This window comes from Castor canadensis, chromosome X (genome assembly GCF_047511655.1).
Source record: "Castor canadensis chromosome X, mCasCan1.hap1v2, whole genome shotgun sequence".
NCBI lineage: Eukaryota > Metazoa > Chordata > Mammalia > Rodentia > Castoridae > Castor > Castor canadensis.
This window is the reverse complement of record NC_133405.1, coordinates 2,449,528-2,465,977: the sequence shown is the minus strand read 5'-3', so window position 1 is coordinate 2,465,977 and position 16,450 is coordinate 2,449,528. Positions and strand designations below refer to the sequence as shown.

General features: G+C 46.3%; 1 protein-coding gene across 1 annotated transcript; it reads left to right on the top strand.

The window, feature by feature from the left end:
* The first annotated feature begins 2,502 nt into the window (after positions 1–2,502).
* Positions 2,503–11,856, top strand: LOC141419828 (synaptonemal complex protein 3-like). Its single transcript, XM_074063576.1, has 8 exons — positions 2,503–2,975; positions 3,529–3,598; positions 3,769–3,803; positions 5,084–5,201; positions 6,182–6,281; positions 7,634–7,732; positions 9,696–9,800; positions 11,833–11,856. The coding sequence occupies exons 1-8, from the start codon at positions 2,888–2,890 to the stop codon at positions 11,854–11,856; spliced, it is 639 nt and encodes a 212-aa protein (XP_073919677.1). The 5' UTR covers positions 2,503–2,887.
* The last annotated feature ends 4,594 nt before the right edge of the window (positions 11,857–16,450 follow it).

Here is a 16,450-nt window from a genome sequence, read left to right as displayed (position 1 = left end):
GACCAACGGTGTCGACCGCTGCTGAGAATCAAGTGAGACGAGGACCAGGGCATGTCCATTTGATTGGCTCCCATGGAGGTTCGCCAGGGGTTCTAGCGTGAGGGCCCTCTGGGAAGAGATGTGGCGGCCGTGGCTGCTTTACAGTGGGTTAAAGAGTACTTGGGAGGTCAGGAAATCCAGGCCAGGAGCAGAGATGACCCTTTGTCAAAGTCTGATGCTAAGGGGAGGAGGGTGGTGGGAAGAAGGCCCAGAGGTCTTAATGGTGGAGCAGATCTGAAGATGTGCGATGTGAGTGGGAGAGGTGGAAAGAGAAAGATACCCGAGGGAAAGAGATAATGAATAAAGGGATGGATAATACGAGGGTCCCGGAAGACAGAGGGCCATGGAACCTAGACCGTGGGTAGGGACATCTCTGCTCACCTGACCGGGGGACACATGGAACAGCTCAGAGGGAGAAAAGTCCTACCAGATGTCACAGCATACTCCAAAGCCTCCCTAATTCAAACGTTGTGGTTCTGGCATGGAAATAGACAGAGCAAGGGATCCTGAGAGACAGTCCAGAAGCAGACTGCACAACACACGGAAACCCAGGCTATTGTAAGACTATAGCATTTCCAGTCAATGGGGACTCTATTTTTTTTCTTTTTAGCTAGTGACCTGATGGTGGGAAGGTATACATTATTCGACTAAAGAGGATGGGGAAATTTGAATTTCCACAAGGGAAAGAAAAATGGCATCTGGATGTCTACATGACACAAAAAGCACTTTGTAGATGAACACAGAATTGAGAATGCAAAATCAAGCCCCAAACCCCTCAATAGAAAATGCAGATAATTTATGATCACAGATTAAAGACACACTTTTAAAAGCAAAGTCCAGGAAAACACAGACATAAAGATTCATATCACAGTCTTTAAAGCACGTCTCCAAATCTGAAAGGAATACACCTTCTCAAATTGAAAAACAGCCAGGTATTTTAATGTAGAAGGAAAGGCAACAAATGGGGGTCAACAAGCATGAAAACCAGCTCAATGTATCTTGTTAGCGACGGGGCAGATGCAGAAAGAGCCACAAAAGAGCTATCATTTTGCATCTCTTAGAAAATGCCACCTTTAGTAACCATCACCATGTAGGGCACGTGTTGGTGAGTCTGTGCAACAGGGCGACGTCCACCTGCCGGCGGGATATAAATGCGAAGCATCTGGGCGTCACAGAATATTCCCAGCCTGTGCTGTAGCAATTCCACCCCTTGGTACTCTGTGAAACCCTTGACACGGGAGCCAGAGGTTAGAAGTGGATAGCGTCACTGGGGAGAAGGCTCGAACTAGGAAAGAAGTGCCAGGACAGGGATCAAGATGAACGCAGATCCTGCGAAGTAGCCACAGGGGTAAGCATATACAGGACGGCGCAGGGAACACTGGAGCAATGTGCTACCTGCAGCAGCACCGGGTCTGGTAGGGACAGAAGGTCAAACTGAGGCAGAGGTGGCAGAATAGCGGGTGGCACACGACGGCATGGACAGGGCAGGCGGGACCTGAGGGATTCCGGCAGGAGTGCTGCCACCTGCCGGCCAAAGGGAGGGGACACGTGAGACACCAGAGCAGGATCCATGGGAGGGCAGTTCCTCTGCAGGGAAGGGTGGGTCGAAGGAGGCGAGAGAGAGGAGATGGCAGGCGCTGTCCACTTGTCCTTCCTTCCCTGACAGGGTACGGGGTCCAGGGCTGGCCGATCCCCTGCTCCGTGTCCTTGGGTCGCCTGCCAGGCTGAGGAGCGCTGCCAAGTCCCCAGCAAGAGCTGGGCTGGTCAGGCCTTGACTCTGCTTGTCTCCACCCTAGTGCTCAGCTGCCGGGGGCGTGGCCCCGCGAGGCCCCGCCTTGTGCACGTGCACGGCGCCAGCCAATCAGCAAGGCGCTCGCGCCTGCGCCTGCGCCCTCCAGGCCTCCAAGCAGGCTGGTACCGTGTGCAGCGCGGCAGCCTGTGACTGAGGAGACCTCGGCCTTCGAGGGAGCATCGTGGTGGCAGGGACGCGGGGACGCCGTGGTGGGTGGCGGCCGGGTTCTCTGCTCTGGGTAGGCACAAGCGGTGGGGAAGCGGGGTGGACGACACGGTTTTGCGGATGTGGAGCTCAAGGAAAGCCCAGGCTGGCCTGTGAGGCGATGTCCCTGGGCCTCGTCTAGGCGTGGGACTGGCGAGGCCCCTGAGGGCGTCGGCAGTCCAGGTCTGGGCGGACAGAAGGCCTGGTCTCGGAGGGTCTGGGCGGGCCGTGGGGGTGGGGGTGGGGGTGGGGGTGGGACGGGAGTGGGCCGGGCCGGGTGGGGCCGTGTGGGGCAGAGCGGGGCGTCGGCACCGGGACACCTGCGTGCTGGGCCTGAGTGCCCAGACAAGGTGTGGATGGGATCATTTCCCCCTGGCCACGGCTCACAGTTGCTGTGCCGGCCTCCGCCCCCCTTCTCCCGCCCCCTCCCCACACCCCCCGGTGGTCTGTCATCTGTCCGGCTGGCTGGCTGCCAATGGGTCCGCGGGACCAGCCCCCACCACGGGGTCACTTTGGGGACCGAGGGGCGTGGCCCACTTTGTCCCACCACAGGGGGAGGAGCAGAGGGGACTGGGGCTGAGACCTGCAGGGCACTGGAAGCTGCGCATCCAGTCCTGGAGACACAGGACTGGACACTGGCACCCTCCTCCCTGCCCCTCCCTGCTCCCGTGCCCCCGCTACACCGCTGCCCTCATCTCACCCCACCAGGTGGAACCGGCCACCCCTTCCTTCCCCAGGGCTCTCATTTAACCCTCCCTCACTCCACACCTCCAGCTATCCCTCCACCGCACCCCCCTTTCTTTACTGTGGCTTTGAGCTCCCAAGACCGACCAGTACTGGAAGACCACAGCCATGGCGCCCACAAGGAAGGTCAAGGGGACGACTGCCAGGGCCCTGAGGCAGGTTCAGCACCTGCCGGCACCTGAAGTCCAGAGCCCAGGTAAAAACTGCCTGGCCTGGGGCTTGGGACTCTAGTCTCCCCCCACCCCCACCCCCACACGCACCCCCAGGGGACGAAGGTCTGGCTCATCTCTGAGCAGGGGGAACAGGAGGGCAGCTTACGTCCAGGGTCCTTGCTTGGGATTCCAGGCCTTTTGTTTCTCATGCCTGCTTGTGGCCAGTAGGTTTCCCCTTGGCTGTTCCCAGCCCATGTGTGGCACCAGCACAGAGCTCATGAGGCAGCTCCTCTGGGCCTGTGCAGTCCTCACCTCCAACAGGTCTCATAGGAAGGGGGACATGGTTTACCATGGCTTTCACCCTGAAATTCAGGCTCACTGCACAAATGCCTCCAGAAGATGTTCCCAGGCCCTGGCCTAATTTCATCTGTCCTCCACACGACTGATTCCATCCATATATTTATTCCTGCTTTGAAAACTCTGGCAAAGAAAGAGCCCAAGAAACCCCATAATGAGGACACTCCTCCGTGGCAGATGCTGATCAAAAGAGCACACTTGATTTGTAAACGGTTCTCTTCTTTCTCCTTGTCCATGCAGCAAACAACCCAGGAACTGCTAGCAGTGGGGAGGACAGTTCTTTGTTAGAACCAGATGACCGAGATCTGGGGTATGGTGTTTAAAGTGATTTTTGCCTGCTGATGAAGTGCTGTAGAAAAGTTGACTTCTGCTCGCCTAACGCTATTCTTGTAAACTTACACTTGGAATATGACCCTTCTTCCAAACCAAGCACGGTGTTTTTCCGACATTTAACTACAAGCTCATGTGATTTCTTCACAGGATCGAATTAGAGAAAATGTTGCAAAGCTTTCAAGGTATGTTTTCGGAGACAGCTGTAGTTTAAGGAAATTGTTTCAGGCCAAAGAACTATTTGATACCAGGAAGTGTTAATCACTGGACTGCAGAAATGTGTTAAATGGCTTGTTCAAATACGCAGGGTGTTGTGTGAGTATTTATTACTCGGTTTTACAGGTTTTTTTTGTTGCATATTCTTTTTGAGGCAGGGTCTTGTCATGTAGCCAAGGCTAGCCTCAGCCTCCCGATCGATCCTCCCTCCTCAGCCTCCCAAGCACTGGGATCACAGCAGGGCACCACCACACCTGGCTGAGATTTTCTAACTTATATACTCAAATTGGTACTTATTGAACAATGGTGAGGTAAGAATAATGCTTTTATTTTATACACTGTGAAATGTTAGGAGAAAATTGGATGAAATGCTCTGTATGCCAGGTTTTGTTGCATAGTAAGTGATAGGTCTTTTTGCAATATCAGACTTTTGTATTTTCATTTCAGTTATTTTGTATGCCTGTCTTGTTTTTTTCTGTGGGGTGGGGCAGTCCGACCGAATCCTCTAACAGTCTCCTTGTTGAAATTACACAAATAGCATGTGGTGGTGAACTAACGTCAACATTGTTAGCATGGGGGTGTTGTATGATCACAATCGAACCCAAGTTTTAAATTGGTACCTCAGATAATAGTTACACTAACTGTGTGAAAGGTCAAACGCTGAACAAAGACTCAGAGCCAATTTTGATTATTTTCTGTCTTAAGGCTACTCAGCGTTTTGAAATTGAACAGATTCGTCTTAAACTATTCACGGTCTTTTTCTTGTTGTCAGATTTATTTAGAAGCCTCACTGAGATGCAGTTTTGTTATCTTGCCGTGCAATTATCTTTGTGCCTTTGGGTTGACTTTGAGGTTTACCTAAAGCTGTCCAACAGTAACCACTCTAAAGGTGTCCTTCTCAAATTGGAGGATACTTTGTATGCTTGTAAACAATATGCCACTGGAAATGCTTTCTCATAAAGAAATTAAGTGCTGCTTTGAGACCCTGTTTGTAAGTTTTGGTCAATAGAAATCTTTTTTTCCTTAGCTATGTTTTACATCTAAGGAATACAAATTGAGCTACAAAGAGAAAATGTCCAATTGAGGTAGTAGCCACTATAAATTTTCACAGAAAGAAAGGAAGCAAATACTCTCGATTTTGGAAAGAATGGCTATTTGCTAATACTAAGGGTCTTTGCAATACTGCTGAGCCAGCGTTAACCTTACTGAGTTGACAATCAGTGCTAATGCAGATATTCTTTCAATGTAGAGGACCTTGAGAAGTTGTTTATCAAAAAGAGAAAGTGTATCGAAATGCAAGTCAATGCTTCTATCAATACCATTCAGCAGATAATTGACCATGGCCTGACAACCCAGCATGAGCGAAGGTGTGCTTGTTAGTACTTTGGAATGAGATACTTTGTAGCATTTGTTTGTGCCGTTCATGTGTACATGCTACTTTAAGAAATAGCTGTGGCTTCTATTTGTTGGAACCACTATTGGGAAACATATCTGGGTTGATTTTTATTTTGATCTCCTCCATCCCCCTTTGGCGGTACTGGGGTTTGAACGCAGAGCCTTGAGCTTGCTAGGCAAGTGCTGTACCACTTTTCCCCCACCCTCAGATTTTCTTCTCTCTCTCTCTCTCTCTCTCTCTCTCTCTCTCTCTCTCTCTCTCTCTCTCTCTTCTCTCTCTCTCTCGGTTTGGTTTATTTTTCAGGTAGGATCTAGCTTGTTCTCAGGGCCAGCCTCAGAACGTGATCCTCCTATCTCCACCTCCAAATAGCTGGGATTCTAGGTATGCATCACCAAGCCTGGCTTGTTTGTTTGAAGTAAGGGCTTGCTTACTTTTTGCCCAGGCTGGCCCTGAATTGAGATCCTCTCATCTCTGCTCACTGTGTAGCTTGGATTAGAGGCACACACCAGCACACCTGGCTCTGCCTTGATTTTTCTATAGGAAATAATTGCTTTTGTCCTATATCCTGACATCATAATTGAATTGAGTTGTATTTGCTAGGGGTCGACAAAGAGGACCTTTTTGTCCTTTCACATTACGGTCGAACCTGCTTAACAGGAAATCTGTACTCATGCCATGAATGTGCTTGCTGCATTAAAGTTGAATGTCTGAAACCATTAGTCCTGTAGTAGTTAACTGTATTCAACATTGTAGAAAAAGGTCAATCTTGTATCATAAATAATATGTAAATGCATCGAGTGCGGTTCACCATCCTCAGGAGATTTTGCTTGCTCAGCTTTTCCCCTCCTCCATTGGCAGTATGAATCACGGCAAATCAACTGTGCCTTGAATGTGTTTTCCATTCTCCTTATTGTTTTGGAACATCCCAGTGTTTATTGTCATCTTTTACAGTCAGAAGCTTTGTAAGGACTTCTTGGATCAGCTGAAGATTTTGATTCAGTTGTTGGATCAAGATGTGAAGAAAGTCTATGAACAAGGAGAAAAACTAGCTGTCGGTATCCGGCTTATTTAGCTTTATACTTCACTAATCTATTAGTCCCCCGTAGCAATAGTTCATGCAGACCTCCGGGAGAGAAGGTAGAGGACATGGGCCTATGTGGACAGAGGCGGGTGGAAGATGTGGTGATGGGACACGGGACGTCCTCTTTGGGTTGCTTTGCTTTCTCAGTGCGATGGCAAGGTCGTTCTCCCATCCTCGGTTAGAAGTAAGGGTAGGGATCAGAGTGGGTGCTGCCTTTAGGGCAGAGGAGAAGGCACTGGCTTGTTTGCTGAGATTGGCCCAGTGGAGTATGGGCTAGCAGTGTTAGTGTCAAGCCTAGCTTTATGACTTAGTGGTCATGAATGTAAAGTGAGAGCATTCAGCATGGTTGTGGCAGAGCAGGTGGAGGGCTGGGTCTGAGAGGTTGTGGTTTGAACAAGCAGGACAGAGGGACAAGGGGGCAGGGTATATATGCAAGCCAAGTCTGTTGACTGACTATAGTGTAATTGAAACTGGGGCTCAGAAAGTGAGGAGGACATAGGACTGGGGTACTGGGCAGTGACAAGTGCTCCATTCAAGGGATGTTAGACTACTGAGCTGCAGTACTGAAGAGAGTGACGTGCAAAGGCAGGGAAGTAGTGGCTGGACACTGAGAAAAATGAAGAAACAGTACACACTACAGTGTCAGGTGCCAAGACTCGGGAACCCCTAGTTTGGCATCCAACTTTGTTTTGACCTTTGTTAGTTGTGAAGCCATAGGCAAGTTTAATTGTTGTACACCTCTGTTTCAATCTCAGTGAAAGGGGACACACTGAGAGTCCCTACCTCCCTCATGGAGTTGTTTTGAGCATCAAGTGAGTCGCCCTTCGATAAGTGTATTTAAATTGCTTCAGGATGATTTCTGAAATAGGATTCTTGTAGGAGACCTTGCTATTAAACTGTTACGTAGATTCCAAAGTTCTTGGGAATGACAGAATGGAGCGGGTTCTTCCACAAGACAGCGGCTAATGATCTATGGTATTATATTGAGGTCAGTGGTGGAGGAACAGATAGAAAGTCCAGCATTCTTGGAGGCAGCAGATGTGTGACTTGTCAGTTGTTCAAGAGCTAAGGTGTATGTTGTGAATATTGTCAAGAAGGACACTTTCCTATTAAATGAATAGGAGACTGGGTGATTATATAGTTTCTGTTACAGTGTTGGAAAATGCAAGTTATATAAACTTGGGCATAGTGTCTGTTAAACAAAAAAATATTAAAAATGTTCTTTTCGAGCTATTATGTTTAAATTTAATATGCAATGATTTTTTGTAAGCTTTAATTTTTTCCCAGATTGTTATTCCATGGTTTTCTTTTTATACTTGCAGAAGATATTTCTACAGCAACGCAAGGCTTTTTTTCTGTCTCTAAGTGTTCATAACAGGAAAAAGAGGGCCTTTGAAAAGTTATATGGACAGTACATGCAGGTCTGTTGTATTTGGTAACACTCTGTATTCTTAGAAAACATACTGTGGATGTGAAAGTGGCTCAGGTGGTAGAAAGCCTGCCTAGTAAGTGCAAGGACCTGAACTCAAACCCTAGTACTGCCAAAAAATAAGTGAATAAATTATAAAAAGCACCTTAAAAATCATACCCTGTATATTTTAAAGGTGAAAAAACTGATTTTCTCTCCATACTTATGTTAAACAAAATTGTTCTTATACCTCTAAAATTCTTCAGCATTTTCCATATGGTATCCTTGTTCCAGTTTGACCTAACTACGAGATGAAATTTTACTTTTAGGATTCACTCGTGGTGGTCGCTATTATTCAAAACGGGAATTGGTAAATTGGTCCTTTTACCCAGAGATAGGCATGTCCTGCAGGAAACTGAAACTTTATCCACAGCTTCATCATAGCTCTTTGTTCTATAATCCATTTTTCAGCACAGTAGCGGCAGGTGAAAGTAGGAAGTCTATATATCCTTGATTTCCTGTGTATTTCATGGCACATTTGCTTTTTGTCTTATTGAATGGACAACAGATTGGCTTATATGGCCACTTAATAAAGGGCGCAGACATATAAGAGGGAAAAAAGCCAGCATGGAGACTTGAGACTGCTCCATTGTTGTATGTGCATCTCAGCAACTTGTTTTCAGACATGTTGACCTACACGCTGTGCAGGTGTGTGCTTAGAATTCAATTACATGCTGTACAGTACCACTACTCCTCTTTCTCCCATCCTCCTCCTCTTCTGTTTCTGCTGCTTCTTGGAGGCATTTTATATGTCTTGTTCACAGTTCATGTTAAAATTTCACTCTTCCAAATTCATTGGGATGGTCGGAAACAACCTACTTTTCAAAGTACACGATGTCCATCTATATAGTTTCCACTACACAACTCCCTTGTGTCATTCATGATTGCTAAAAATTAAAAAAAGGAAAAGTAGTCATTCTGTGCATTCAGAATGCTCGATACACAGAGACACACTTATATGGAAAACGGTTAATTTTAAGTGCTTCTGCATAGCGGGCCTATTGTTTTAATCCTTCCTGAGAACCATTTATTAATTAACATGCAGGTATGAGAGAGGACTTTTAAAAGTTACTGCTAAATGTTACCGCTTGAGGTATGGCTTTGCTGTTATTTAGAGGGCTGCATGTCATGATCCTTCCCATTCAGTTATCAGTGGGCCCTGAAATTCTCACCTCTGCAGTTGTCCTCTCATCACTGTCTTTAAATTCTCTTGGGCTGTGGGCGTGGCTCAAGTGGTAAAGTACTTGCCTAAATTCTCACTGGTGCTGCCCTAGTTCAGGACCTCATCATTCCTTGCCTGTGCTATTAAGCTTTTATCCTAGGTCATTCTTCTCTAATCTGTCCTTTCACGGTCTGCAATATTATCTTCCTAACACACGGTCCAAGACTGTCAGTGGCTTCCCATTCTAAATTCTTACAGATTCAGATATCTACCTCTCCCACCACCCCCATCAATTCACCCCCTTTAAAGCTTCATTTGCTACATCCTTTCTTTCCTCCCATCCCTCCAGGTTGACAGCTTTCCCTGAAGTAACTCCCATGCCTATCATGCTTTGCTTCCTAGAATACTTTGAACTCTGAAAGTTGAATAGTGGATTTCAAAATGATGGCATTTATTCATAAACAACTTTACCCTCGTTTTCTTTATTTGTTCCATCTTGACGTTACAAAGTTCCTTGTCCTGTTTGAACAAAGTTTTGTCTCCCTTTATGACAATATTTGGCCCAGTCACACATTTCTGGGTTCCTTCAGTGTGTTTATTGATCTTCTTGTAGTACATGGGATATTTTTTTGTTTGGAATAAATAACAACACACTTGAATTTTAATCTCTAACTCCTTTTAAGTGTAGGTGTTCATGTCCATAAAATGAAGTGAAAAGTGCTGGTTTCTAACTGAGCATGGCTTTTTATTTTAGAGCCTTGAGGACCTAGAGGAACATCATAAAGGTGTTCTTACCAGTGAACTAAATGCACTTAGAAAAGAAATGGATGCCCTGGGAGAAAAACTTATCATGGAAGCTGTAAGTAGTGTACCTTTAGAATTGATATCTAAGGATTGATTTGAGCATTGACTCTTTTACTTGAAGAAATATGTGTTATGTTTACCTAAGTATTAATCGTTCATTTAACATCTCTTTTCATGTTGCAACAGTGGAAGGAGATGACTGGTGCTTTAAAATATCTTCTAGGCCTTTCATTCTTATAACACCTTGAAGAAAGAAGCACAGCCTAAGTGATAGGATACCGTCATAAAGTTAGCTGCATGAATCTAATGTGGCTTGAAGATTGCAACTGAAGTGACTGCATCTTCTTTGTTCACTTGTTTCTTCAGTGCCAGATCCCAATAGTTAAAACCCAAATGTAACCTAAGCAGTGATGTGGCAGCAGCAATTCCAAAGCTGTATGTAAGAACCTTGCATGCCTTTGGTAGTAATGGTGACCTTTTCTCCTTAATGCTGCCAATTAACTCTTGGCAATAAAGATGATTTAATTTTATGTTTGGTCTTAGTGTGTCAGCATCACTCTCCAAAGTTAGAAAGCACAACATGGAGGGTTGCATTGTCTCTTGTGAAGAAAAGCAAAGACACAATCTATTTTATGTACATACCTACGTGAAAACTCACTAAGTTACAGTTATCCAGCGGTTTCATTGTGATATTTCCATACATGCCTATAATGTGCCTTTATCAGGATCACCTCCTGTAATATTATTTTGACCCCCTATTTTAAACCATTTCAACACGTTGAATTATTCCATTTTCATATGTGAATATAAAGCACTTCAAGCATATTTATACCCCCTCTCTTTCTCCATCCCACTGATACCTGTCCCCAAACAGTTTAGAGTTTTACACTCGTGCAGTTCTTTTGGTGGTGTTTTGTTTGTTTGTTTACATCTACATTCTGCATATGATTGCAAACATGCAATGCTTGTCTCTCTCAGTCTGGCTTATTTTGCTTTACGTGATGACCTCCAGTTCCATCCATTTTCCTGCAAATGGCATAAGTCAATTCTTTGTGGCCGAGTAATACTCCTGTGTGTGTGTACGTATATAGAGAATATTTTCTTCATGCGTTCATCAGTTGATGAGCACCTAGGCTGCTTCCACAGTTTGGCTACTTGTGAATACTGCCGCTATAAACCTGAGTGTGTAGATGTCTCTATTGTATGCTGACTTACATTCCTTCACTTATCTGCCCAGCAGTGGTACAGCAGGATCATATCTTAATTCTGTTTTTAGAGGAACCTCCATACTAATTTCCACAGTGGCAGCGCTAGTTTGCATTCTGTCCAACAGTGAATAAGGGTTCCTTTTTCTCTGCATCCTCGACAGCATTTGTTGTTGTTTGTTGCCTTGCTGGTTGCCGGTCTGATTGGGTGAGCTGGAATCTCAGTGTCATTTTCATTGAGAATGGTCTGTTCAATTCATTTGCACATTTATCACTTGGATTATTTATTTTTAGTGTTTACTTTTTGGAGCTCTTGCAGGGTGCTGGTGGCTCACACCTGTAATCCTGTCTACTCAGGAGGCAGGGATCAGGAGGATCACTCTTCGAAGCCAGCCCAGGCAAATGGTTTGCGAGACCCTATCTCGAAAATACCCAACACAAAACAGGGCTTGTGGGGTGGCTCGTGATAGAGCACCTGCCTAACAAGTATGAGGCCCCGAGTTCAAACCCCCGTACCAGCAAAAATAAAATTTTGGAGCTCTTTATATATTCTGAATATCAATCCTTTATCCAATGGGTACCTGGCAAAGATTTCCTCCCAGTAAGTAGGTTGTGTCTCGATTCTGGTGATCATTTCCTTTGCTGTGCAAAAGCTTTTTAATATTACACAATCCCAACAAAATGGATGAAATCTCAAACAATTAAGAAGATTATAAGAATGATCGAGGAGGGACTGGGGATGTGGATCCCCAACTTGTCTTCTGTGTCCTGCTCCCTCCCCATCCTCAGAAGGCACACAAACACACAAGCATCTCCTCATAAGAGGTCGGTTTTATTGTCATCATTGTACAACAGTTGGTATCAATCTCACTGTCTACACAGGTGGCCACCTGCCAGGGCCTCTGAAGCCTTCGAGGATAGCCCTGAAGTCCTTGGCCTCATTCCCTCTCACATTACTTGCTGCCCAGGTCCTCACTACAGGTGGTGGAGGTCTCTTCATCCTTCTGGTCCTGCTGTGGGTCATCTTGAGGGGGATGCTCATTCCGCTGGTCCAATCCCACCAGCCCTCTCCCTTTCTTAGCTTCAACAAGTGCAGTGTGATCTCTAGAGGAGGCTTTTTTCTTCAGACTCCCTTGACAGGGTATGCTGACCTTCACTGTGGTCCTGTGTGGCTGGAAGGACAATAGGGAGATCACAGAAAGGCGTTGGTGGGGGGATGGAAATTGAAGGGGGATGGGAACAGGGGACTCCATGCCGGGAGTGTGATGGGGGGAGGGGAGGCCTGGAAAGGACAAGGAAGGAGCAGGCTTGGGGGGTGGGGAGTTAAGGGGAACAACAAGTGAGTCGGCTCACCTTGCCTTTACAACTGTGTTGAGAAGAAGTCCTCCTCTTCTTCCCTTGGGTCCTTGAGGTCAGATGTTCAGTGTCTCTGCTGTGTGTCTGTGGCTTTCTGGCCATCTTTCCCATGTCAGTGTCTGCCAGTGGTATATCCCCAGGCTTCCTTTCTGGGGCAGATATAACCCCTCCAATACAGTGAGGGGTCTCACCCTGTCATTATGTGGTCAGCAAGCCACTCACCTAGCCAGTCCAGCCATGGCCTCAGAAGGGGCTTAGACATCACAAAGCCCATGTGGACCTGTCCATTGGGAAGGGGGGTATGATGAGGAGGCCAAGAAGGTCTGGTCAGAGAAAGAAGGAATGTGCTCAGATGCTTTAAACGGCTGTCCCCAACTGACACGGTACCCCACGTACCTCCCCAGGTTCACGTTTGTTGGATCGTAAGGCACAGATTGGGTGTCTCTCCACACCTCTCCCACAGACACACTGTAAGCAAAACTTTCTGTTCTCGACCGTAACCGAATTTGTGTACGTCTTACCTGAAGTTCCTCCATGCTCACCTGGCTGTAGGTAACACAATGTCACTCCTCAAGGGAGGATTTGGTGAGACAGTGACTGTACCATTGTGGGAAGGTGCATGGTGAAAAGACATTCTGTCCCTCCCCTCACCTCTGAGAGGTACAAGATGCCATCTTGAGAGATTATGCATTCCTTAAGACTGAGCTACTCTGGGGTCTTGAAAATAAGGAACAATCATGACTCAGGGAGTCTTGGGAAATCCGGCCACAGTGTCTGTGGAAGGCAGTCAGAAGAGGGTTGATGGAGAGGGGAGAGGGTCTGACGTGGTACCACAGAGAAGTTCAAGGTAAGGGTAGCTATGGCAGCAAAGGTTGTGGTGGTTGGAAAGCTGCATCCTCCCTGGGGAGGGAGGAATCCTATTGCCTGAGGGTCACAGCAGAAACAGAGCACTGAGTGCATGGCTCCCTTGCTACTCAGCCTCCAAGTCCTGCCTCCTGGATACACATGTCAGCTGCCACGTGATCTGAGCCCCCAAGCCCAGACCTTCCAAACTGTATGATTTCTTCCCACCAAACAGTGAGATGAACCACTGGGCGGGGTCTAAAAGCACTGAGAGCAGCAGGCAGAGGTGCTGCGGTCCCCCATGTTTCTCTTTGCAAGTGCAGAACTCAGTGTTCTCTTGGCTCCATTGGTGGGACACACCTAGACTTGGATGCTTGGTGCCTCTGGGGGTCTTGTGTAGCAAGTGGGAACCTGTCCATCCCACATGCCATAAAGCACCCTGTGGCCTGCAGTGGCTCACCTTGCTTTCCAACTGCATTGAGAAGAAGTCCTCCTCTTTATTTCCTGGGGGGAAGGGGATGGGAATAGGGGATTCATGGAAAGGAGTGCCAGGCAAGGACAGGGGAGGAGTCTTGGAGGGAAGAGGCAAGGAAAATGAGAAAGACCTTGGGTGGGTCAGCTCACCTTGCCTTTGCGCCTGGGTGGAGAAGAGGTCCTCTTGTTGTTGTTCTCTTGGGTGCTTGGGGTCGGATGTTTGGCAGCTCTGCTACGTATTGGTGGCTTTCTGGCCATCTTCACCCTGTCAGTATCTGCCAGTGGTCTATGCCCAGGCCTCCTGACTGGGGTATATATACCCCCTCCCCCACAATGGGTGGTCACACCCTTAGTCATTGTTTGGTCAGTAGCCCACTTCCCTAGCCAGGGCTGGACATCACAAAGCACCATGTAGACACTTCTGGGGGCGGGGAGAGGACGCCAAGATGTTCTAGTTGGGGAAAGGGGGGCATTTTCTTTAGCACTCCTAAAGAACCATTAAACTGACCTGCCATCCCTCCTCATCTCCCCATATCAATTCTGGTGGGTCACACAGCAGGGAGAGGTGTTCCTCCACATTTCCCATGGACACTCAATTCAGAGGCATGTTCTGTTCTCTCCCACTCTTCCTCATTGCCTAGTTTGTATGTTTCCCTACAATCCACTCATGGCACCATGACCATATTTATGTCTGTGCGTATGTGATCATTCCACTCCCCTCCTATAGATTTCTCTTCATAGCTACCACCAGGAAACTTTTCCATCCCACCCCCTTTTCCCAGCATCCACAGAGGTACCCTTGGATTTTGTTTTCTACTTTAAAAATCACTGCCTTCGGGCTGTCAAGACTTCAATGAATAGACTTCCTCCACTGGGTAGCCTCTTCTTGCTTACAGACTGAGGGGGCTGCTTATCTCAGTAAGTAGTAACTCAGGCTTAGGTTTTAACAGTGTAGGAGAGATTCATGTTCCAGAATTCAGATATTTGTATGTAGGAAACTACAAGCCAAGACCAATAGATTCACAAGATAGGACGGAGTTGTGTGGAATTGTTCAACTTTGTCCTTGAGGTTCAGTATGTGACAAATTTTTAAAAAGTCTCCAGATTGGAAAGAAAAGTAAAGCTGTATTTCTTTACAGAAAATAAGATAGCACATGCAGAAAACTGTATCAATGAAAAATGCTTCTACAGCAAATAATTGAGTTTAGCAATGCTACTGAATGCAAGATCATTGTATGTGTATTTTACAGCAAAGAACAAATAGAAATTTAAATAATACAATTTAAAATGTCACTAGAAAATAGGAATTAAAAGGGATATATTTACAAAAGATGTAGATTTCTACATTGAAAAGTATAAAACTTTGCAAATATGAATTAATGAACATTAAATAAATGGAGATAGAAACCTTGCTTATTACTCAGAAGACTGAATATTCTTACAATGTCAGTTCTTCTTAATACATTGATAGATTCAATGCAATTCAAATCAAAATTTCAAAAGATTTTGTAGAAATTGGCATCCTGATTCTAATTTTCATATAAAAGTGCAAAATACCTAGAACAGCTAAAGATGCCTTTAAAATTGAACGAACATGGAGGGTTAACCCTCCCTCAAGAACTATAAACTAAAAGTAACCAAGATAGTATGGAATTGTAGCAATTCCTCAATGGAACAGGAGGAAGTCTAGTTATAGATAAACATGTATATGCATATATAGTCAGCACATTATTAATAAATATGCCAATGAAGATTAAAGGAGACGAAGGATGCTCTCTAAGTCAACAGGGTCTGGAGCAATTGGGTAAACTTTGATCCTTACTGCACTTCTATCTTTACCCATATCTATCTATAGAGATATAGATACCTTTCTGCAGAAAGACAGGCGTTTTAAGGAATTTGCTCATGTGGTTGTGGAGTTTGGCATATCTGAAATTTGTAGGGCAGGCCAACAGGTTGGAAATTCACAGTGTTTTCTTTTCTTAAAAGTATTTTGCCTTATTTTTGATTAACATGCATAAATTGTACGTATTGAGGTTTGGCATGATATTTTTATGGTGGTCTGGGATTTGAAACCAGGGCTTTGCACTTGCTAGCGCTGCCCCTAGTCATTTTTTGTTTTACTTATTTTTTGCATAGGGTTTCACATTTTTGCCCAGGGTTGGCCTCAGACAGTGATCCTCCTACCTACTGACTCCTGCATGGCTGGGATTACAGAGATGTGCCATCACCACTCAAATTTCACCTGAGGAGGAATGTCCAGACTCTGCCAGGGACCAAGGAGAGCACTCTGAGTGAGGAATGAAGGGACACCCTCCATCAAGGAAAGGAACCCCAGATTCCAACTCTGGCCTTGTGGTAAGCCCTGGAAGGTCCCGGACAGCAGCATGTTCAGCGTGGCCACTCCCTTCACCTCTCCGCCACCTCAGGGAGTGTTGGAAATGTGACTGGAGCAGACGGAAGTCCATAGAAAATATGGATACAGTTATTACCAGGAGCCAAGAACAGGACTCTGAGGAATGAGGGGACACACTCCCTCCATGGAGAGCAGTCCCACAGAATGTATCTCCACCCCTGTGGTCAGCCCTGGAAAGCCCTGGACATCACGGTCACCCATGGTTACCCTGACCAATCCCCTCACCCCTCTGCCACCTAAGGGGAGTCTGGGAGTCTGAGGAGAGCGGACTGAGGTCCGTACAGGACAGGGGTCCAGGCTCCGCCAGGAACCAAAGCCGGGACCCTAAGAGGGAGGGTGGAGGGTCTTGGGAGAATTCCCTTCCGCCCCTCCTGTCAGCCCTGGGAGACCCCGGGCACCACACCGGATGTG